Below are 24,970 nucleotides of genomic sequence, written 5' to 3' on the forward strand. Positions count from 1 at the left end.
TTTTGGCCCCCCCCCCCCCTCCCCCCCCCCCAACCCCCACTTTACTTTAGCTCATGTCTCTAAATGCTAGGAAAGCAGCAGTATTGGCCTAAATTCCTTCTGGTAGAAAAAAGAATAATCAATAAGAAAGAGAAAAACCCTTCATACATTGCCTTTTCCTGATTGTGTCAGTCCAGATCATCCTATGCTCAGAGCACATACTCAACTTCTGTATGCTTTATGTTCCTGCAGTATATCTCTGTGTCCTTTTATCTCTCTCTTTCTCTTTTTTGAGTTATCATTCTGTCACTGATGCTGTCAGTGAGATGAAAGACAAAAATCAGCTACAGTGCTGAGTAATTCACACTACTGGATTTTTCTCCCTCAGAAGAAACAACTTATATCTATTCAGTGACATTTTCTTGTATAAAATGTTTTAGTTTTCCTCTTTGGAGAGTATAAAAAGAAATGTTTCTGCCTGTATTCCCGCAAATCATTGGACGATTCTATGAGTTTTTAGAAAATTGCTTTTTGAAAAAAATTAAGCAATGAAAACAACTCAGCTCTCATTCAGAGAACTTGCACAGGTGGAGTTATAAATAAATGCCATGATTTTTTGGTGGTATGTTTAAATAAAACTACACGCAACTATATTTCATAGGCAATCTTAACATTCTCAAGTGTGGTGGTGTAAACACAGTATCTGTATTACAGGCACAAAATTACAGGAGTGCTCACAGCGTAAAAGAACGTTGCTTTTTGCTTCTACTTCACAAGCACGTTCATAATTGTGATAGAGTCAAACAACATAAATGGAGTAATATTAAATGCTAGGTACTGTTTTCCTCCATTGTAGTGTTGATGGAGAAGCTTTGGCCAAACTTTCCCTGTGGCTTAAGATTTTACTGCACTGAGCCATAGTGCTGGCCTGCATGGGGCTCAGCCTGGTCAGTGCCTTCCTTCTCCACTGCCTGTTGCCCTTCTTTCTCTTTTTTTGGAAAATAATATAGAATGGAAAAAAAAGATGTAAATTTTGAGAAGTCAGAGATAGCTGGGGATGCCTGATGTGATGTTAAATTCCCTCCTTCAAATCTGGTCTGCTTGAGGAGTTAAGGTACAGTCCCTTGATGCAATGTCTATCTGTCACATCTTAGTGCCTTTGTCTGATGAGGCCTTATTCAGGTTAGTATTTCAACATTTCACGGTATCACCACTGGTATGTACTGATCATAAGGCTGCAGTAATTTGTGGTGCAGCCAGAATGAACACTGAGTCAGTGAGCAGGTCATTTTTATCATTTACTGGCATGTTCCTGGTCTTACAGCGAGGTACTACCACCAGCATCTTCCAGTCTTAAGAGCAGTCACTGTCTGAGCTCTGTAGAATAATCTTTCAATTTTATTTCAGATTGTGGTAACTCACTGTTGTGTAACCAAAGAGGAAGGTATTTCAGCTTGCCAGAAAAGCCCGTATGCTAAACAGGCTTCTCTGTGAGTGATTATATTTTGTTCCTGAGAACTGGAACACCAGTTCTCCTGGTGGGAAGGAATGAGAAGGAAGTGCAGGGAGGCTCTGGCTCTGCCCTGAGAGGCTGGAGCCCGGGGCTGGTGGGGAGCTGTGTGTTCATATACCTGGAACTTGCACAGCCTGGTGATGATCCAAGCCCCTGGGGGAGAAAAGAAGCTGAAAGGGAACATATCATAAGTAATGCAGGAATTATATATGCCTATTTCTGACAGGGCTTTTTCAGCTGTGTCTGGGGACTAGAGAATCTGTTAGTACCATAAAAATCACTCTCTTGCTCATTAGAGAGAAGATTTTGAATAAGGGTTCCTGTAATGTTGTCAGAGCTCCTCCTCCCTCCTCCCTCAACAGATCTCTGCTTGCCTCCTGGCAAATTATTAATAAATCTAGGCCATAATCTACTTTTTAGTGATAGCAATAAACTAGTCAAAGATGAGCTGACAGGAGTCTGTGAGTCTGACAGAGTTTAGCAGGGGTTCCTGTAAGGTTATCTTCTACTGCTCGTGTCAATATTTTCATTCATGATTTAGATTTTTAAAAGTGTGTATACTAATGAAATTTGCTAGCACTACAGAAAAGAGAACAATTACAGTGCACACTGAAGGATCAGATGGAGAACTGGCTATCTTTGACAAATGTAGTAAATAAAAACAGGATGAAACTGGGTAGAACCAATGTGAACTTATTTCAATTAGGGACTAATTAGAGGTGTTTTTGCTATATAAAAGGAATTAATAAATTGAAAGTTCCAGAAAAAGGGGTAGATCAGAGTGTAGTAGAGGAGCAGGGAACGACTGTATGGTTCCTACTTTAGAGGATGCTGCAATTGCAAAGAGAACTAGAGTCCCAAAATATACTGGTCAACTGACTTCCAGTTGATTTTGCCTAGAATTGGTGTTTTTTGGTTACTCTGGACATTTTTTTCAGCAGCGTCATGCTGCCACACTATGTTGATGGCATTGAGGAATATCTCATTTTCCTGTTTTAGCATTCTTTGAATTGTGGATGCAACTCCCTTGGGCTTCGGTATCTCTGTGGGGTACCAGGGCAAAATAACCAGCCATTGTATCTAATGCATTTGCCTGACTAACAGTCCTGAAGACTGGCACTTTTAATGTACATTTGCATTAACTTTTTTTGGTATCTGTTTCTCTCCCTGCAATTACTAGCCTATTTTCTACATGCATCCAGCAACTGAGGAGGAGGGAATTAAAAGTTGCATCTTTCAGTACCAGAAGTCCTTCCCAGGCCATATTTTTGAATATACCAAACTATAATGAAGCTCAGATTGTGACTCACATAAGATCTTGCAGGTTTAATTATCTTGTCTTCCTTTTCTTTGTGATGTAAAAAAATAAATCCAGTGTGTTTAGCTGGAGTTGTTCCTTGTAGGGGAAAAAAAAAGCCAGAAAGTGGAAGCCATGTAAGCTTAAGTGCCATTGTGGGTATGTGTTCCAGTGATGAAGTCCTGGTTCTGTTGAAGTGAGAAGCTGGGTGACTTGTGACCATTGGGAGTCACCTCTTGAGTACTCTCTGCTGTGGTTTTCACATACTCAGAGTGCTTGAATTTGCAGGAAAGTCCTGCCAGACTTTGTGCTCCTCATGAGTTGTTTACCATGAGCTACATCATACAGCATACGTAGGCAGGGTGGCATCAACCAAGGGTTCTGTAAACTCAGGCCTTGCAAAGACTGAATATAGCTAAGGGAAATTAAGAGCTGCTACAACATTAAAGAACATTAAATCCCTTTGTAGATGCTCTTACTAAAAAATAAAAGTATCTTTTTGCGTTTAACTTAATCCCTTTGAGGGAGAATTAAGCTAAGCAAACTGAAGCTGCTGTACTTCTGAAAGAGCACTTCCATTCAAGACTTCATTGAGCTTTCACTTGGCATCTTTACTTACTTGATCTTGAATTTTGTAAATAGTTTTGCCTCAACACGTGTGCTGTTCCCTATGAATACCAAACTTACACTGTATTATATACAGTAGGTGAATGTTTCTAGACACAGTCTCAAGCTCTGTGAAGTCTCACTTTAAGAGGTATTTCTGTTATTCAGAAATAATGATCCAATAAGGAAATCTGATTAGTATTTTTTCTCCATTTTACTCAGAACTGTCTTTTTCAGACAGATTGGAATTGATGTAGGTGTGTGCCAGCACCTCATCTTCTGTGTTGTGTTTATAGTAATCTTGCACATCATGTGCCTGTAACTTGGCTTCAGGCTTGGGGTTGGCTGATGAGCTGATGTGACAGATTATTATGGGTAGACTATAAACAATTTTCATATAGTCAGTTAAAATGTTTCCTCCTTTTTCCCTACGTAGAGGTATGCAGGAATGGGGCAAAATGACTGCCATTAAAATGACACATGTGCCATGACTCAGAGACATAAGGCACTGCTAGAAGAGCAGGCTTAAAGATAACAGAGTGGGCAGGAAGAGGTAACCAATCCTGTTCTCCTTTGCCTCAGCTTCATCCAGTAGCTGATAATTAAAATAATTTTCTGTAACACCAAAATAAGGCAAGGCAGGTCAAGAGGCTGTTTCCCAAGCAGATGCCAAGGCAGCTCTCAGACCAGATGGCATTGCACTGGCATGAGTTCTCTGTCCATACCCTGCAGCTACGTACATGGAGCATCTTCTCTCATTGCTATTGGGCAGTAAACAGAAGCCTCATTTGGCCTCTGAACTGGGGAGCTGGGCTGATAGCACAGGCCATCTGCTGAAAGTGCCTGCTACGAGTCATGGCAGTTGCAGTTGCCTGTGTGCAGAATCCTGTCATGTACACATTGTCTATGTTTTTTAAGAGTACTGCCAGCAGTCTTTAAACATGGGCATTTTGTGGAGAAGCCTTAGAAGTGGTGATGTATTATCCTAATTTTGGAATCCATATTTCTGATTTTTGAATCTGAAATAGCACTATAACATAATGTGGCTACAGCATGTTGGCTCTCAGTTGTGTGAGTACATGTGACAGCTGTCCTGCAAAGGGAGGGCACCATTCACATTTTCAAAACACTGGGCTTTCAGGAGTCTACAGTACACTGTAGCTAAGTTCAGAGACTTACTCTGCAAAGAGGTGATGCCAGGGTCCCTGAAGTTGTTACTGAGCTGTGTAAGGGCTGAGCCCAGGGCTCTGCTGCAGGACAGCACAGCTCTGCCATCTGGGTTGAATTTGCTTAAGCATGCCAATTAAAAGAGATTCTCTCCATGCAGTTACACAGGTCAAAGTGCTGCTTTCACGATTCTATTTATAAATATAAACCCATCCGTAACAAGTTTCAAAATTAGGAGGAAGTTCTTCACTGTGAGGGTGGTGAGACACTGGGCCAGGTTGCCCAGGGAATTTGTGGATGCCCCATCCCTGGAAGTATTCAAGGGCAGGCTGGATGGGGTTTTGAGCAACCTGATCTCTAGTGGGAGGTGTCCCCCTGCCCATGGCAGGTGGGTTGGAACTAGATGATCGTTAAGGCCCCTTCCTACCCAAACCATTCTCAGATGCTATGATTCTAAGTTGTTTTCTGCCATACAAGTGCATGGGAGGGTGTGCATTTTCTTCTCCTGTAGCTCTTTCCCATGCAATCTTAGTTATCACTGGGTCAGAACTTGTGCAAGCATCAATAATTTGTAAATAGATCTAACTGATTACTAAGGAAGCAGTTTTAAAATTAGTGGCCCTGCAATGGGTAGTTCTTTGAAAAGCTAATCATTATCTGGCACTTCACAGAGCAGTGGCAGGGTTGTTAGCCGATCTTTTGGGAGCTTTCTGCTGCAAGGAAGTAGAGAGCTATGCTACTGGGATCTGAACTAGACTAGCAATCTCCTTTCCTTTGGATTAATGAGTGTTAAAATAGGAATATGTAGCTTCTGGAATTGGTTAATTTTAAGGTCGGTGCCTGAGTGTAGCATAGTTTTAATGGCTAGCACCTACCTCTCCTAATTGCAGACAACTGTTTACTTGAAGATCCAATGCGTGTTAGTTGAAAGCAGATGAATGTGCATCCTTAATTTTCCTCCCCTGGGAAGGTCATAGTGCCTCTGAGGTGAATAACAAACACTCTCAGTGTGTGGTCAGCAGATGCTTTCTTCACTGAGACTGCAGAGAAGAGTGAACCATTACCATCACTGACTGTCATGGCTGTTCTTTTGCTTTACTTATTTCCCTCCTTCATTAGGAATAACGATTAATGTATTTTTTTCTCTCTTTTGTGTTTACTCTGCAGCTGCTGCCTCTCTGGGCAGGGACAAACTACCTTCAAGGGTAGAAGCGGGGACAGATTTTACTTGCATTTCTAACATCTCTGCCTTCTTGTTTTTTAGTATCTTTGCTACACTACCTGTCCACATAGGCTGCAGGGAAACTTGGACTGACAAGGGCAAAAAGGGTTGCATGCTGGCTGGCATGGAGCTGTAGCAGGTCACAGGACAAGATTCAGGATTTTGCTAGAATTACCCAAATTAAGCATCAAGATAAAGTCATAAACTGACTACTGTCATAATGATTAGTTTGTTTTAATTGACTCTGGAGATACTCTGGTTTGGGTTTTTGTGTGTGTGTTGGGTTTGGTTGTGGTTTTTTTTCCCTGTTGTTGTTTGGGGATTTTTTGGGGTCTTTTTTTTTTTTTTTTTTTTTTTTTTTTTTTTGCTAGGATGCATTACATTTTTAGTTCCCCAAATCAACAGACTTGTTACTGAATATGTGTATGTTCTTTGTTGCTCTTGGAGATCGCTGGTAAGGCTGAGTTTTGTGAAGGAAGGAGAACTTACTGAACCAAGGGAATGGACAAGTGCATGCCACAGGCATTGGAGGAAAACTTGCCTTGCATTGTTTTTTTTTTTTTGCTAGGAGGCATTACATTTTTAGTTCCCCAAATCAACAGACTTGTTACTGAATATGTGTATGTTCTTTGTTGCTCTTGGAGATCGCTGGTAAGGCTGAGTTTTGTGAAGGAAGGAGAACTTACTGAACCAAGGGAATGGACAAGTGCATGCCACAGGCATTGGAGGAAAACTTGCCTTGCATTGTGCTAACCACAACAAGAACAGTTGCTATGTGCTTTGGGGAGGCAAGAATGTTGACCTTCTCTCTGCTGTAGCCTTAGACTGCCTTTGGAGGTGGTGGGAGCATGTGTGCGTGTGTGTTTTGCAGGCTGGTGTCACAGGCATTGTCACCGGGCTGACCTTGTCTCATGATGATTATTTAGCCTTATTTTTCTCCCAGACTGGACACTGGCCAGGTTCAGTTCTAGAGCAGAAGGGGATAAACGTCCTCCTGCTCACGCTGATGACTGGCATGTCTTCATACTAAACCATTCCGCAGTAGCTGGCAAAGGCCAGAGAGGAGATTTGATTTGCTGAGATGGGCAATTACTGCCTGCTCTTGAGAGAGCAGAGAGGCTCTGATAGCCATAGGAAGCCAAAAGCTCTTCACAAAACACCCTTGATGCTCTGGACTGAAATGTTGTTTGTAATAGCGCCAATTTCAGCTTTTGGGAGAAGTCTTAATTTTCACCAGAATATTTTAAGGAAAAAACAAAGATTTTTTCCCAACTATTTCACTGCTACAGATAGCAATAAAGAGGAAACACAACTCCAGTCCTTCAATGAGTGTTGCCAGGAGTAAAGTAGAAGAAGATGGTTGTAATTACTATGTTTAGTCTTTTAGTAGTCTTAAATCTCTCAAATACTGTGATTTGGCTGTAATACAGTGTATTTAATTACAGTACCTGCTGTAAAGGAGCCTTAGTACATGTCAAAACCAATAGGATTTCAGCCTCAGCTCTACAGGGAGTTAACAACAGTAAACATCTTGTCCAAAATTACGTGTTCTAAAGGAAACGTTGATATGTAGAGTCCCTTCAGTTGTCCTGACTGGTCCTGTACAGAACCAGTCCCAGACTTTGTAGCTTTAAGTACTTTTCTCTTCACAGGTCTGTGAACAGTTGAAAACAGAAAGAATTTCTCCAGATAAGTTTTTGAAAAAGATTTCCAGTGACTAGGTGGAGATCAGGTCTCATTCCCTGTGAGTGGCCATGCTCTGACAAACAGGTTTCTGTACGTACTTAAGGAGAGCAGCTCAAAACTGAGGCTCTCTCATACTTTGTAGTTGCTTTCAAAAATAGTTTGCATGTCTGGTAGAAAACACAAGAGGTTTCCTGATCAAAACACAAAACAACCAACATATTCTATGTGTTTTCTTGCCCTTTGCCTGATCTTGATTAGTAAGTTTTTACCATATATGAAAAAAATAATCCAACAGCACTTAATGTCAGACATTGAAAATGATTGTGCTATGCATCATGACTGCTGGCTTCTGAAAAAGCAGTAGTTGTAATGCCTTTCCCTCCCTGCAGTAAATGGACATAAATATTCACATGGCTGGGTATATTATGCTAGGTAGATCATTCATACATTTGCTGGTAGGGAATAGAAACAGTAAAAGTGTTAAGTCCTTTAACCAACAATACTGTAGTAATATGTATGACATAGCTGAATTTGGCAAGGCACTAATAAGTAAGTTCCTGTGCAGGGTAGAGCGGCAGTGAGAATTTAAGGGATGTTATAATTGTTTTTCTAATTTTGCACACACGCACTGATACTGTGCAAGACAGTATCTTCAGTGGATGTGCAGTAAGGCTTACTTTGCTATCAGTGTGACTCTGTGAATCTAAGGGGGGGAGAAATTTTTTTAGTAAGGTCTGCTGGTTTTTATTTGAAAGGTGTATATTTTATTTGCAGAGGAGGCAAATATTAATTTTCACAGTATTCCTTTAATGCTTACTTAAAGTTTCCATTAGTTTTGGAGCACTAGTGAGCACTTATGATTTGTTCTCTTTTTAAATCAAGTATTATTATTTTTTGATATGCATACTTGTCTCCTCAGAAGTAGGAAATTGCCTTACCCTCAGAGAAGAATTCATCTTGTCTGATGTAGCAGTGTACAGATTATGTGTTGGGTTTAAGTGCCCTATTTCCAACTTCTTTCCTAGCCAATGAAGAAAGATGAGCACTTCTGGAGTAATTTGTATCTGAAATCTGTGTCAGGATGCTAGGGTTTTAACACTGTAAATACATCTGTTCAGTGTAGAGCATGGTGGTGTTTGTCTAGGTACCAAAACCATTGCTGAAGGGAGATGAGGTGAACACCCTTATGAATGATAGTCAATTCTTGGTGCCACTTGTCAGTGGGTTGGCAGTGGATTAATGAAAAAGCAGTGTTTGACACTGTGTGTCAGTGGATGTGTGTGTGGATGGAGTGTGATACTATGGGGCATCCTGTGGATTAATATTGTCAATTTCCAACTTCAGGGAGGAGAACATTGCTATTATCAGGGAGAAATTCGAGGAAATCCTGTATCGTTTGTTGCCTTGTCAACATGCCATGGATTACAGTAAGTCTGCAGTTTTGTTTTTATTGGCCTTTGCTTATTCTTCTTTTAAGCAAAATAAAGCTGTTTATAGTAGAAGTGTTATTTATTTTCTTACTAATGTGTAACAAATGTTAAGTACTCAACAATCTTTAGAAAAAATGGGTGTAATTTGAACCTTGCAAAAGCCTTGTTAGTTTGTTTTCAGAATTCACTGACAAAGCATGGAAATTTTATGTCTTTATCTTTTTTAAACTGAGGCCATATGACAGTGACCAGACTTTTAAGACAATTTATTGTAGAAAAAGAAGAGTAAAAGTAGCTGAAAACATCCTATACTTCAAGAATAAAAAACACTGGCAGTATTGCTATGAACCATTTGGAAATTGTGTTATTTTCTTGTTGCTACAAGGGTGTATTTTATCTTTCTTTTCTACTCTTTTTTGCAAAGGAAGGTGTCAGTTTAGACTTTCTCTTGTCCTATCCATTTTCTTCACAGAATTGCTGTTCCTGAGCTGTGTGTATGGGGTTAATACCTTTGATAGTAAAATCTGATAGAAGGGATACAGCATTGCACAATAATAATTTTTTGAAGTACATTATTTAAGTGATAATATAATTAAAGTGTCTGTCATCTGAAGGCTACATGGAGCTGCGTGTTGACTGTACAGCTTTTGGATCTACTAGTCAGGTTTTCAGAGCAACCAAGTAACTTCAGTGTTTTCAATCTGGGAATTTCAGATTCTCAGCACTTTTGATACTGAGATCGGCTCGAAAGGTCATGGCAGTTAGTGAGCTTGTGTGGAGATTCCTGAAGCTTTGCCTTTGTCTGAGGAAGCAGGGTTCAGCTGGTGGAAAGCGTCTTCAGCTTATTGTCTGTCTCCCAACTATTCTGTAGTTTTGGTATCAGCCATATCAGCACACACATTTAAGTAGTGTCTGTCTATTGTATTGATATATTCTTTGTTAGGAAGGGGAAGAATGCGCGCATAAGACTTGCACTTGTCAGATATACTGCTGTGTTTATCTCAAGCTCAAGAAACCTGCATCTAGTTTCCGTATGGACAGTAAACCTAAATATAGTAGCATCCTAATGCATCCTGAGCCACTGCAGGCTTCCATTAGCAGTGATCCATTAGGTTTTGGCCCCTGCTAACTCCTAGGAGAAAAAGTAGAGAGGAAGGAAGTTTGCATATGTCCTTTCCTACCCTCCTTTTGTGAGTTTGTTCTTAAGACTGACCCTTCTGCTCCTCTGTATTCTTCAATTTCCTGTCAATTGTATTGGTCCCTTCTAACACAGTTATGTGATGAAAGATGTATCTTTTTTTCCCCCTTTTTCTGATACAATAACATTTCAGCATAGTTATCTTTCACACAAAATGCAATATAAAGGCTGGTAATTCCAGCATTAATATGAGAAAGTCACATTTTTTTGAGCTGTATTCAACTCATGTTCTCTGAACCTGCATTTCCATCATTACAGCTAGCTCCTCCATGGTCGATTTTAAATGCTAAGTAATTACTAGAAACTCACACCAACAGTCAGAGCTCCTTATCTCCAACCACAGACTGGAGTGTCTTGCTGTAATAAGGGAGGCTGGGGAGAGTTATCTTCTAGTAAGATCTGCAGGGCAGGAGCTTTGCTTTCATGAATTTTAGGAAGTGCATAAGACAGAGCAGATGCCTTTATTAGACGAGCAAGGTGCATGATCTTTAAAGTCCCTTCCAACACAAACTGTTCTATGGTTCTGTGATTCTATGATATTACCAAAGTTATCTCCAATCTCCTCTCATACTTACTTGTACCCCTAGATCTTGGTCACCATCAGTGGGAATTCTTGTATATGTGAGGAAGAGGTTGTGCTTTTTAAATAATAAATTCTAAGCTATTTTTCTTAGGAAGGTCTATTTTATGATCTTCCTTTTATTAGTTGAATTAATCGAATCACTGGCTGACAGAATACTTACAATTATGAATTTCTTCTCCTAATGACTCTGAAGAAAAGTGCAACCTTAATTCAGAGCTAGGGTTTGTTTTTTTTTTTTAAATTATTATTATTTTTTCCTCGTTTTCTCTGGGATATGCAGTAACCACAGTTTCCTGTGAGTTCACACAGAAACTTTGAATGCAAACCACACTGGTTGCCGGGATATAAACGATCCATAGTCAGGCACGACTTGCAGTCCTGTGTTGGCGGCGCTGGCAGCCCGGTGGCCTATGATTGTGCTGCCCACTGGTGGGGAATAGAAAAAGCGCTGTTACTGCCGCACATACACGACTACACATCTGTTTGTTTGAAGAATAAACATGATCAAAATGCGGGCTTTTGAAACGGCCCGTATTTTGCTGATGCGTTTTCTATAACACATTCGTAAGCGTGTGGTTTCTTCAGAGAGCACGGGACTACTGAAGCCAGTTGGGAAACATCTGTGAATGCTTTGACTGAGCAAGTCAGAGCTGTAGGTCAGCTGTGACTATTGTCACTGTTAAGTGACCTGATCAGAGGTCAGTACTGCAGAGTGCACCAGTCACACGAGAAGCCATTTCCTGATAGTCTTGCAAACTTAAGTAAAATTACAATGAGAGGGAAGAAAGTTTTGCCTGATTCAGAGCTGCGGGAAGTTCCCAAATGTCATGTTATTCCCAGGCAAAGAAGCTTCAGCAGGTGCTAGAATATTCATATTAAGCTGTGTAGACAGTATTTATATCTGAAGAACAGGCATAGGTAATTTGAAAGGTGAAACAGGTTTTAATTGTAGATACACTCACAATGACACTTGATGTATGTTTTACAGCCGGTACCTCAAGCTGCTTCTGTGAATACTACAGAATAATACATGGTTAACCCCTTAAGTGAATGATACTGAGAAGTAAACTCATCAATAGCTGTGAGGGTTTACAAGCTTAGTTTACAAGCTTAGTTTACAAGCTTATTATTTTTAATAGTCAGGAAAATAATGACTGTATTTTACTGACTGCATCTGGTCCTGTGCAAAACCAAAATATGTTTTGCTGGTTAAGGAAAAGAAGCTGCATAAGAAAAAAAAGTATCTTGTTTATGATTCTGCTGTGGTTCTTTTGACACCTGAAAGTTTGCTCAAGCATAATCTAAATAAATAAATAATCTTGCTTTCATGCTGCTGTTGAGTACTACTGTGTGCCAGCTTTGAACTTACAGCTCATATTTCTGGCCAAGATTAAAGCCCTTAATAATGGCCCTTTGAAAAGGACATGCTAGTGCAGTCTAATCCCAACCATGCGTGTATGCCACTGCAATAAAGGCAAAATTATTATTAAAAAAAAAAAAAAAGGCAAGCTGATTTGATTGAAGATCAGAATGGTAGTCGTATAAGAAATGCCCTTTGGTTTTATGTTCATATAGAGTAATGTCTGTATCAACACTTCCTTTTAAGGTGCAGTGACACTTGTGCATTCTACATTATGTTAAACATCAGTACACTCTTTACCTAAGTAAGTTTAAGGCAACTCTTAATCCTTGCAGGAATGGACCTCACCTTTACTCTACATTCAAGTGGTAATGCAAAAGCATGTGGTGTTACTGTCACAGACTATATTCATCTGTTTAGAAATTTTAACAGTTTGGTGTGTTTTTTACCTAAGAGTTGAACTGTGTGTTGGAATTTAATATGGAAAATTGGTGATTGTGACTGGGCAAGCAAGGTGGCACATGTTCTGAGATACATAGCAGTATGCTTATCATGCAAGACCTTCAGATTTCTGTGGTTTAGAAGATTTTATGCCATTAAGATGAGAACATCAGTGCTTTGCCAGAACTATCGATATATCTGAAGGTTTGGTCCTTTGTATCTATTTTCACCATAACACATTGGAAGCCTGTCAGATGAGGTTTCCTATCTCCTTATAAGGAACACCATGTCATGTCATGTCCATATTGATATGATAATACATATAGCTATTGATGTTTACTAGGAATAGAATCTTAATTTAAAAAGAAGCACCATCTGTCATAACTAATATTGCTGAAATGCCCAAAACAACCCATTATGGCCTTGGTACTGTATGAAATTGCTGAGGAAAGAGTTAATAAAACCAATAAAACCTAAGGATCAGCTATCAATTAAGTAATAATTTTATTATGGGGAAAGCTGTTTTCATGTTCCAAATTAGCTTGTTCCTAAAGACAGGTCTCTTATTTATCTGTTGCAGGTAGATCTCTCTTGGATGGGAGCAAGGGCTCTAAACTGGATATTCACTTGGCTAAATTAGCTGATGTTTGTGGTGTTTTTATGTGTTGTAGAGAAGCTTTGGGGAAGAAAGATGAGTCTGTATCACCATAGGAGAGAGTATCTTTCTTTCTGAAGCAAAGAAACAAGATTCTCTAAGAATTATGTTCAGTTCCTGAAACAATTTTTAACTGCCTCCTTTTCTAAACATCTAAATGATTAAAATATATTAACTTCTTAAACTTACTTCCATGTTGCACTAGTGTTTGCTCATTAAATCATTATTTACATTTTGTGCAGTGGGATGTTCTATGATGGAAATCATACTTACCTGATTGAGCCAGATGAAAACTACACTTCAGATGTAAGTAGAACTTACAGTTCTTCTGCTGTGTTGTTTGTTGAATACAGACATTCATTGTTACAGAGTGTGTAAGGCTCTACGGCCAAGGTTCTCCCATCATTCCCAACTCACTTACCTCATCTGTGAGTCCCCATCACCACAGACAAAAGTAGATCTCAAAAAATGAGTCAGTGGTATGCTGGTATGTGTGTAGTCTGTAACACTTGGATGCAGAGCAGTGCAGCACCAGAGGGTGATGAAGGTCTCATGGAGCCAGCAGAAGCCTGTGAGTACCCTGTCCTCCTCTCTGGCACTTTCCACTCTGGATTTGTTACACCCCTGTCCTGGTTTGTCTTCAACTCCCTTCAGCAGCTGCCATGATGCTATCTTACGTTTCTTGAGCAGCTTTCTTAAACCTAGCTCTAAGTGTGCTCAGCCACTCCATTTGATGTACTTGGATATTAAGTGTGGCATTAGCAATCACATCACAGGAGGGAAAAGGAGAAAATTGTAGAGTAATGGTGCCTTGCAACTTGCATGTTCACTTCTGTAGGTGTTGGATAACAAAGACCTTTGAAACTATTTAATGCTGGTGAAATTGATTAGTGTATCCAGGTTTAATACATGTAGTTATTTACTATTTCAGGATGACTTCCATTTCCACTCTGTTTACAAATCCAAGTTGTTTGAGTTTCCTTCGGATGACCTGTCACCTGGTATGATTTTTTAATGTTCAAGATTTATTGACTTGCTTTAGTATAAGGCTGAATTTGTTAATCACATTTGATAATCTTCTGATACTATGTTGTTTATTCATTCTTTTTCTGATTAAATAAAAAAACACTGGAAAAAAAAAGAATCTGAAACACTGAAAGCACTGGAAAATAACCTGAAGTGCTGAAAACACCCTGAGTCAAATGACCAGACCTCTCCTAGACCTTCATGTTGTCATCTGTTTCTCTAGATATGTCATGTGGTCTGTGGTCTGCATGGTGTGCTAGTAGTTGTAGAAAGGAAAGTACTGAGGTAGCCTAAAGATGATGAAAATAAACCCCATATTGCCAGTGCTTAGTAACTCCTCATGGATCTTTTCTGTTTTGAGATCCAAAGTACTATGGTGTGAGCATAAGTCTGGGAGGCAAGAGCTTGCCAAAAATCTTTGCTGTTCCCTGAATCTCATCTCCAGTCTGTTCAGCCTTTTTCACAGTGCTGGTTGTAGAGCAGGTCATGCATTTCAGTACAAATGGATTTGGAGGCTAAGTGGTTTCAAATGCTTGTAGTGATGAATCCCTGTGAATAGTTTATATAGTGTGTGGAGGGAGAAGAGGTTGTTTTTTTTAAAAAATGAGTTTTCATCTGAGAAGTTTGCTTGTTAATTAAAGCAAAAATTGCAGTATTTATGACATATCCCCATTCTGTCAAGGATTTGCCAGTTTTGCATTTTCCTTCTCTACAAAATATATCCTAGATAAATAAAACTGTCCTTCACAGACACTATAATTTTGGCAGAAATCACATCTTGACTAAATTCTTCAGGAGAGTTACAGATATCCAGTCATCTTGTTGCAAACTGTTTGTCCTATGGTAACAATTGGATCTGGGATCTTAAGGTGCTGGACAGTGCACGTAGATCCTTCCCTGGAGCACAGTGTGTGCAGATTTGCTAGTTGTTTAGCCATGTAGAATTGTTCAGAGAGCTAATGAGAAAAAAAACAGGGAAATTGCTACAACTGGGTAACCTTGATTTCAGTTCTGATGAAGTAATCTTTCTGAGTCTACACAAAACAGTATCCCAACTTGGTGCCTCACATCCTGCACTGATGATTGCCCAGGCAAAGTGAAGGATGCATTGGGGTAGAGGGGCAGCACAAAAGGCAGGGCAGGACATTGGCATCTGTATCATGAGGCATGTACATGCACCTTAGACACGTAACATGTTTACTCCCTATACTTGTGGAGATGGTAGTGTAATGAGAACAATTTATTGAATATAAGGCCAAATAATAAAACGCATCTTTTATCACACTTTCTTGTGGATGTGTAATTTGAAAGTTTGGAAATAATGCAACCACTGCTGAGTTAAAAATTAATTTTCAGTGTCAGGTTGTTAAAATAGGAGACTATTAGAGCTGATACTTAGTAGATACCTATTAACTGTCTTAGAAGCTTTCTTAATTGTGAAATTTTTGTCTTTGAATTGTCTGCCCCACGTTCTCCTATGTTTCTCACACATGCTGTCCCGCCAGTGTCCCTGCTCTACAGTGCCTCTTCCCTGCCAGTCTGGAAAGTGCTGACTGTTGTCTTGACTTCTCTTTTTTTGTTTTCTGTAAACAGTATTTGCAGTTAATTGCTGATAGCATAGTTGTGATTGATTTTTTTTTTTTTTTAAGTACTACAGCAGAATCATTATTAATAGTAGCAAGCACTCTGCTAGGTTATGTCATCAGTATTTCTTATATTCCTTACTACTCTCAGAATTTATTAATTTGCCCAGCCTAAGGAAGTCTTTGATGTCAAGATTTTTGTCTAATCTTTAAAAGAGTCTGTGTATAAGCTAAGATTTGCACTCAGCACTGTGTTGGGAATGGACAGGATGTATAATCAGCTTCAATATTGATGTCAGAAAGGAAAAAAAAAAATCGAACAATAGAGATTACTTGATATCAGTGATAGTAAAAACATACACTGTTATACCACAGCTCGATAGCAATGTACTTTTTACATTTTTTTGCTCCTTGGGTATTAAAAAAAAAGAAGAAAAAAAGAAGGCTATTGCAGGAAAGAATAGCACTGCACTTTGCAATGGTCTGATGAAGTAATGAGGACTTTAAATAAGGAAAGCTTGGATGGATGACTTGTCATGCTTGGAACATTTGACTTCATGATTTAGTAAACTGTATTTTTTCTCACAATCTGTACTGAGACATAAAGTGCCCTGGTGTGGTCTTAGACAGCACTAGATTATTGAAGGTGTTCTTTTTCAAATACTGCATGACAGATGTCCTTTTCTTTTGAGGCCACTTTGAATCCTCTCTACACTTTTTCAAGGTAATGTGGTCACATCAAAATTTTCCTGAGGCTTTTTCAGTAATCTACATTTCATGTGATTTTACTGGTCATGTTGTTTTGCCAGGGAGTCCCTGGCTGAAAATGCACCTATGTGAATTCATCCGGCTTGTGAGTTATGTTGCAGCGTTAATGTGTGTTAATGTGTTAACATTAATGGCTCCATCAGTCCCCTCTAGAGCTGGCAGACTGCCAGTGGGGAGGTAAAATGATCACATTTCCTTGTGAAGTTATCTGAGACCTTGCACACATATTGTAAATTATTATTTTATTGGTGGAAATGTTGTATTTTTGCCAGTTCAGTTAACGATAATGTAAAACTTAAAATGACAGGTCGAGAGCCAGTTGTGTGGCACTAGAACACAGATTAAATTAATCAACATATGCAAAGCATAATTTAAAAAAAGTTTGTAAAAAAAGGTCAAGATTTAGTTTCTCATCATTATGAGCTCTAGAGACTACAGTCTTCAAGCAAAAATAGGAACCTTTGGATGTGATTTAATTTCTGTTAGGTCCTTTTTGTGAAGAAAATCCTGAAGTGCACTAATGTAACCATGAAAACATTTTTAAGCAAAGAGCCTATGAATGTCCAGTCCCCTCCATGAAAAGGTTTCTGCAAACTTGTCATAACAAAATGGCAGTATAATCTCCAAGATTTCGCCAAGACAATACCAGTTAGTCATACTTTGCTTTCCTTATTTCTTTTATCAGTAGCTAGCCAGTCCTGGTTAATATTAGCAGTTACACCTAGTATTTTTTTGTCAGCTTTGTGTTTTAAGGTTCTGCTGGTATAGCAGCCTTATCAAATTCCTGTCATAATTGTTTTTAATCCTATTGTTTGAACCTTGTGCAGAAATTGGACAGTTAATATACAGCAGGTGGGAGATGGAGTTGTGAGAAACTTTCGTGTCTCACTAGTGAAACTGAACTGTTTAGGATTTTGTAACACAACCAAAACTTGTGTACAGAGGTATGTGAAAAGAAAGTCCTTTGGTTTACAAAGCTTCTATAGTACTGTCTAATTCTCTGGATTACTGAATGCAGTTTTCACTTCCTGGAGACTGAAAAGATGTCCAAAGTTGCAGAAAACATAGAGGAGGCAAAGTAGTCAAGGGAAAAAGACATATTACAAAATAAGCAGCTGCAAAAAAATTAATTTATATGTCTCAAAGAAAAGGCTTATTTGGGTTATGTGAATAGTAAACATTTTTATGCAAGTTAAGAAAATATATTTCTGTTGTATAGGGGAAAGTGAGGCAGGGCCTATGAGTCTAAAATTAAAGGTAGAAAATACTTCTTGGATATTTAGGAGGGTGAGAGCAACTATGGTCTTCTGTTTAGTTTAAAATGTGTTCCTTTCTGTGAGTGGCTAGAAGTAGATTTGATGAAAGAAATTTGGCAAAAGAATAAACTATTTGGTGCTTATAATTAATGGTTTAAGAAAGAGACAGTGGGATTAGCAGGGAGGAATATTGTATTGATAGCAAATATTGCCAAAGTCTTACAAGGTTTCTCCCAACTCTAACATATTTTACTTTGTGAATATAATCGTCTTAAAGTATTAATTCTGCCTTCCGTGCTCTTCTTATTAATTTAGGTAGCTATTGCAAGAGCTCTGTGTTTCTCCCACTCTAACATATTTTACTTTGTGAATATAATCGTCTTAAAGTATTAATTCTGCCTTCCGTGCTCTTCTTATTAATTTAGGTAGCTATTGCAAGAGCTCTGTGAATGTCTGCTGAATTCCCGAAGATGTGATTTGCTCCATGGAAGCACTGTGTTAATAATATTACATGCCCAGTGCTGGTGAAGTTTTGGTGTAGAACATCTGCTGTGCTTTCTGAAGCGTGACACCCACAGATTATCTGTTTCAGCAGACTCAGATTTTACTAGTAGAGTCTTTAATAAGAACCCTGTAACTGGGCAACATCTGTAACATTGGCTCCTTTCTAGCTGAAAACATGAAAAAAGGAGTTGTAATCTCATCTGCTGTGTGGGAGATTGCCTTACTACTGTCACACAGCATCAGGGTCACTGATTGTTGAGCTGTAATCTTGTAAACATTCAATGTATTTGCCTATGTTTTCTGCTTAGAGTTCTGGCAAATGAATACTACGTCATCAAAGTTTGTTGTAAAGCCAAGACACAAAAGACGTAAAAGGCAGGTATGTGCCAATGTGCTTGCTTATAAGTCATATGCCATCAATTTTGTTTTGTGTCTGCTGGATTAATTTGTCCAGATGGACCCTTGCTACTGCTGCTGGTTTGGCATGAGGTCTCAATATCAATAGAGCTGTTAATATAAGTGGTATCTAATGTTGATAAAACATTGTTGGGTTTTCTTGGACGATGTCTGCCTGAAGAGTGCGAAACTGGAAATGAAAAAGTAGCTAAAATATTTTCTTTCATTTTAAGTATAGCGTTTTATCAGAAACTCCCACTTTACAAATATTTTTATACTTCAATGATTACAAGTAGCTGCTTTATCTCACTTGACTTTGATTTAAAATAAGTATTTTAATCTGAGAGTTCATTCCCTGTTTATTAAAGTGGGGAGCCACTTAGTGCTGATGTTTGTACCCTGGAAAGACAGCAATGATTCGTTGGATTATAGGAATGGGGCTCAAATGATGGTACAAGTCAAAAGAAAGCCAGGTCTGCAAGACTGAGCAGTGCAGACAAAAAGGAACTGCTGAGAGCAGTGGGAGGGAAAGATGACTATAACATGTCTAACTACTGCAAGCCTTCCGGAGGCAAAAGAGAAGTGAGAAAAAGACATTGCAGAAATCCCAGAAGCCATTCTTAAGGGTCTTGTCAGGTGGTTTGTTACCTTTCTTTAAACTAGCCATTACTGTGCATTTTTAAATCATAGTGATGTATTAACTATCCTGGAAAACCCAGGAAAACAAGGATCCCATGAAGAAGTGCAGTTGTAAATGTTTCTAAATGCACAGTAAGCATAAAACAGAGGTGGGTACTGTGTTCACTGTGTAATTCGAGCAGCGTGTGCATAAATAATAGATTTGTTGGAGATTATGCATGACAAATGCAGGAGACCCCTTTCTCTGTGGCAAAATAGAAAAAGCCATTTTTAGAGATATAGGCCCCACCATGATTCTCTTTCTTTAAAAAATCTTAAACCTGGAATTTAATGAGTTGAAAGATGTGATTTCATTGTTTAAGGCCATATGAATGTCCTGGTGGGGGTGAAAGAATTTTTAAAATTATGCAGCTGATCACCAGAAGTTTCATCAATATCTGATACCAGAATTAAGACAACAGAAAAAATGTATGTGTGAGAAGTTTGGTTTCTGAAGGCCTCTTTTAGTTACCAGTTATACTCTCTCTATGCTCTGTTAGACCCTCTTACAGCTGTACTCTATTTGTAGGTTCGTCAGATTCCACATAGTGTTGAAGAGGAAACAAAGTACATTGAATTGATGATTGTAAATGATCATCTAATGGTAAGGCTGAGACACTTCACCATCTTAAAATTGTAATTCACATAAAATTGTCTTATTGGCTTATAAAGGATAGCAATAAAGAAAAACATATGGCCAGATAATTTCAGTATGCCCTTAAGAGAAGAGATTACAGTCTTGTTAACCATTGATGAAGTTGCTTCTGAATTTTGGCAAGGTAATTTCACCAGGAATGCAGCCAGGCCTGAGTATCAGAAGAAGGGACATAAATTAAAGGTTTGTGTTATAAAGCAACTAACACCAGTGTGACTTAAGCTGACTAGATTATTTTTTTTTTTGTCCAGATCAGCATAGAAAAAATGATTTTGCTAAGCTTGTGTACCTTCTCTGGGATAATATAAATCAGCTTTTTAATGTAGTGGAAAGCAATGTTATAATGTGTAGTGTATTAACAAAAAAACAGGCTCATTCAAGTGGTAAAAGACACAGATTTGTGTCAGTGATGATGATTAAGAGTTATTGAAAGGAATATCAAAAGAAATGGTGAATTCTCTGTCACTCGCAGTCTTCAAATCCAGACAGTGTGTTTCTGAAAGATGTGGTGGTGCCAAATGCAGATTATAAGATTCAATCTTGAAGTAACTGGGTAGAGTTCAGAGACCTGTGGTGCCACTATGACTGGTGACATTAGTTGATGTTATGGTCCTTTATTACTTCAAAATCAAAATGTGTCTATACACTTTATCTGCCTTTTTTGTAATGTACAGCTTCTCTCAAATTGGCAAAATCAGACATAAGAGCATACAAGGTATGTGCCACTCACTGCCCTTTCAGCTGCTTGTCCAACCATTGCTTCCAGTTGAGAAATAAAACTTTTACTACCTAAGTATTGAAATAGGCTTATAAATTAGTACACTGAAAAAATTTTCTCCATCGTCTCTAAGCATCCTGAAGTTTGAGGTTTTAGTTGCAAATAGAGAATTGAGTAGTATACTTGTTTCAGTTCGTCCCTGTGCTTAATTTTCAATTTATTTTGTAGCTTTTTTTATTTCATCCTTTCTGCTATTTTTAACTTCACAGTCTTGTCCTTCTGGATTTTTAGTAATAGTAATTTCCTATTTTTTTATGTTTTTTTCCTTCATTTCTGCTTGCAAGGATGCCTTTCCCATCCCGTACCTGCTGGGCACTTTCTGCGCTCTAAAAGATCTTAATTTCCAGAAAATATGGACAATTTTCCCTCCAAAATCAAGTGTTATAGGGCACAAAATAGTTAAACTTTTCTGAAAATCTTGCCCCTTTTGTCCTAAGTTCTTCTAAGATGCTTGTGACTTTCATACCCATTATGATCATTATTGTGTTCATACCCATATGCCCACTATTAAGTGTTTTTTCCTGCAAATAGTACCTGGACTGCTCTCTTCATTGTCATCTTTATAGCACAGCATTACTAATTTCAGAAAAGGTGCCATTGTAGTCTGATTGCTGAAGTGATTTGAACCAGTTACTGTAGCATTAGGAAAATGTGAAATAGTACATGAAGAAATTCAGAAGGCCACTTGAAAGAGAGAATTGAAAGAAAAAATAGGAAGTCTGATAGAATGAAACACAGATGAAGGCACTCTTGGGTTGACATCTCTAAAGGAGTCTCAGCTATGGAAGCTGAGTTACTAATTTCTGTGTTGGCATTTGGAATTAACTTTAGAATTGTCCATAATAAAGATTATGAAGTGAGTAACAATATGTTCCTGTTCCTATAGCACTTTTCAGTAAAGATCTTAGACTGCTTTCCAAACAGGAATGAATAGATCCTCACAACAGCTGTTACAAAGTGTATCAGTAATGAGCAATTTTCTACTATAGCTAATTAACTTTACATTCAGCACAGAAGACAAAACCTTGCACAGGGGTTTTAATGGTGATGTAGTTGCTTTTTACTTTGTGTTTGTTTGGAAATGGAGCTTATTTTTCTGAACTCTGTATGTGTTTTGAACTCTGTAAATGTTTTTGTGGATACAAAACCCTCAAACACAGAACTCCTTGTGTTTTGTTTTGCAGTGTAAAAAGCACCGCTTGTCAGTCGGTCATACAAACAGTTATGCTAAATCTGTTGTGAACATGGCAGATCTGGTAAGTGTCACTCAACTCAATGTTCTTGTACCTGTGAGATGGGTCTCAGGATTCTCCTGCTGGTAGATGCAGGAGCTGTCAGTTCATGGTATACCTACAAATCAGAGAGGTGAAGATCACAAATTTTCATCCAGAACCACAATCAGCTACCTATAAATCCGTTGTCTAACTTAAAACATTAAAGGGTTTTTTTGGCTTTTAAAATAGCCTTCCGGATCAGTCCCTTGAGTCTGAGTTTTAAAAAGCGCCTTAGATATGACAGTTTTTAATACAGGAACCCTATGTTGACAACCTGAAAGCCAACAAAATCTGAAATTGTAATGCACTAAAATTTCTCCAGAAAAAGTGCATTTGAATAAGCAAGTTAGAATGGGGATATAGAGGTGTGTTATGTGGTTTATATTTGTGATGCTGAATCAGATGAGCTGCTGGCTTTTGCACCTCACCCCAGAAAAGCATTACTAGAAAAAGAAAGCTTTGATTCCCACTCTTTAATTAAAAAGTATTTGGTGTGGATTATTAAAATGTGGAGCATTATAAGGATGGCCTTTTTACATGATTCAGCCAGCGTGAGGTTAAATACTCCTATAGAGGTGTATAACAGTAAAAACTGTGTTTTTATAGGTCACTGTTTGTGTAAGAACCCCTGTGTTTCCCTGGGGTGAGCTGGATGTTAGGAAAGACCCACTGATTCCAAATCTGTGAACTATTTTCAATAGTAATTTTTCAAAAATCCCATCTCCCTTCTATGCACCTCTGCCTGTGTAGGACCTGCAATGGATCTTTTTTGCAAACAGAGAGAGTGATTGAGGAATTAGGCCTAACATGTAGATTTTACTTTGTTTTCATGTTTCTTGGTTGGTTTTAAGGGTGATAAAATCACCTGGAGAACCTAGTGTGCAAGAACAAGCCAAATAGTTATGTAAAAATGCAAGCTATTACACAAAAAAGGATAAAACTCACCTTAATTCTGTTTGTCATAATATATTTGTTCATTCTGTTAATGTACTAGATATATAAAGAACAACTTAACACCAGGATAGTATTGGTTGCCATGGAAACCTGGGCTACTGATAACAAGTTTGCCATATCTGAAAACCCCTTGGTGACCCTACGTGAGTTTATGAAATATAGGAGGGATTTTATCAGAGAGAAAAGTGACGCAGTTCACCTTTTTTCGTACGTAACCTTGTGTGATGTTTTATTATCGGGTTTCTTCTTTCCTTGGGGGTTACTTATCTCAAGTGGCTGATGCATCTCCTTTCTTTCATGTATGTAAACCACAGTAATTCAGAAAATAATGTTTCTGATGGGAAGGTGGGAAAAAGTTAATACACAAACTGCCTGCCAGTGCAACTAGAGGTCTGAGTCTCATTTTAATTTTAATGTAATAAAAATGAGCTGCATGCGCATATATTCTTGCTTATTCTGTGCAATTGCCTACTCTGCAAGCACAGCTGCCTGGAAAATGATGCAAAGTTCCATGTTAGAGGTTGGCTTCTTCAGCAGTAGAGCATGGACAGTCCTGTTGTATTACTTAAAAGCAGAACATTGGCTTTGAAACCCATGAGGAGTCCTGCTTAAAAACCAGTATGGCCTGCTACACTTTGTTTACTGACCTGCATGCTGCAGGATTACTGAAGTGGTTCAGATCCTCAGAACAGTACGTTCTCCAGAGAAATGGGCTATAAGAATAAGATAGGAGTGTTACTTTCTATAAATCTCTTAATGGTTGACAAAATATATCTACACAAATAGAGTAAAGGTTCATGGCTGGGATTTTTCATCCACATGAGACAGGCCAGCTGAATTGCTCTGCTGGAGTACTTATCCCTTTCTGCTGACTTTTGTAGGAACTGATGTGAATAAACCTAACACCTCACTTTCATATGACTCCAGAAGGGTGCCAGAGTACCCAAGCCCAGTGTACACCCTCTCAGAAATTTTGCATGTGCTTAATTAATGTCATTGACTTCTGCCATGAAGAGAGCTAGTAAGTGTTGTTAAGTGGTGCTTGCAGATTTTGGTTTCTCGTGTCTCAATTCTTCAGCTGTAAAATGGGAATCAGGTTTACTCACATCCTTCATCTATCTTTTCTGGTTATATTGTAAGGTCTGGGGGGGGAAGTCTAGTTCTTATCAGTGCTTGTGGATGGGATAGGACAAGGAGGGCCCGTGGCTGGGAGTATAGCTACCATTGTAATGCTAATTCCAGTGTTGTCCATAACACTGTCAGTCATGTTTGAGGTATTTCATTCACAGACCATTTAGAAATAGCAGTTTCTGAAATTGAATCTCTGAGCGAGACGTGGCTAAGTTGGGAGGTGAGGTTGGCTGGTGTCATGGTACACTGATTGCAAATGAACTTCTGCCTTCAGCAGTTAGCCCAATATATTGCTTCTTGGCATTTATCTGTTTTCCTTTGAAACAAATAATTTGCTGCAGCTTGGGTGGGTCAGTACTCTGAAGTGAAGCAGAGTATATTTGTCTGCAGCAACCAGCAGTCATTCACGCTGGTGTGGTCAGCACCAAAGGAATGGTTAGATTTAGGCTCAGAGTGCGTCTGTCCTTTGGATGAGACTGACTGCAGTTCCAGGGAGTTTTCACCTACCTCTGCATCAGGGAGCCACTGATGCTTCTCCCTTTGAGTCTTGCTGCATCAGCATTGCCCAGTCAGGTACATGCTTTGTACTGGTCACCCATGCAATGGCAGCGTGGTGGCCTCTCCTACGCTCCATCTGCTGCACGTGCCAGCAGAAGCCACTTGCTGCAGTAGTGTGTCAATGAACAAAAGACTGGTACGACTCTGGTGGTTTGGCAAAATAGTGCCTTTATGCTTTCTTGTATTAGATAGTCTATGAGAGGTTAGTTTGTGAGTGGTTATCTGCTTTTTTCCATTTTGTGTTTCTTAGTTTGCAGCGTAGTGGTGGCAGG

The 24,970-nt window shown here is 38.8% G+C and overlaps 1 protein-coding gene across 1 annotated transcript in view; it reads left to right on the forward strand.

Annotated features, from left to right (window-relative positions):
* The window catches only part of ADAM22 (ADAM metallopeptidase domain 22), a 128,525-nt gene that overhangs the window by 65,285 nt on the left and 38,270 nt on the right, over window positions 1-24,970 (forward strand). Inside the window, exons 5-11 of the mRNA XM_010001581.1 lie at window positions 8,815-8,897; window positions 13,380-13,443; window positions 14,069-14,138; window positions 18,583-18,653; window positions 19,878-19,952; window positions 21,966-22,037; window positions 23,050-23,216. Of these exons, the coding sequence (XP_009999883.1) occupies window positions 8,815-8,897; window positions 13,380-13,443; window positions 14,069-14,138; window positions 18,583-18,653; window positions 19,878-19,952; window positions 21,966-22,037; window positions 23,050-23,216 (602 nt within the window). The remainder of the gene's footprint in view (window positions 1-8,814; window positions 8,898-13,379; window positions 13,444-14,068; window positions 14,139-18,582; window positions 18,654-19,877; window positions 19,953-21,965; window positions 22,038-23,049; window positions 23,217-24,970) is intronic.

This window comes from Chaetura pelagica, unplaced genomic scaffold (genome assembly GCF_000747805.2).
Source record: "Chaetura pelagica isolate M959 unplaced genomic scaffold, ChaPel_1.0 scaffold127, whole genome shotgun sequence".
In the NCBI taxonomy this organism is placed as follows: Eukaryota; Metazoa; Chordata; class Aves; order Apodiformes; family Apodidae; genus Chaetura; species Chaetura pelagica.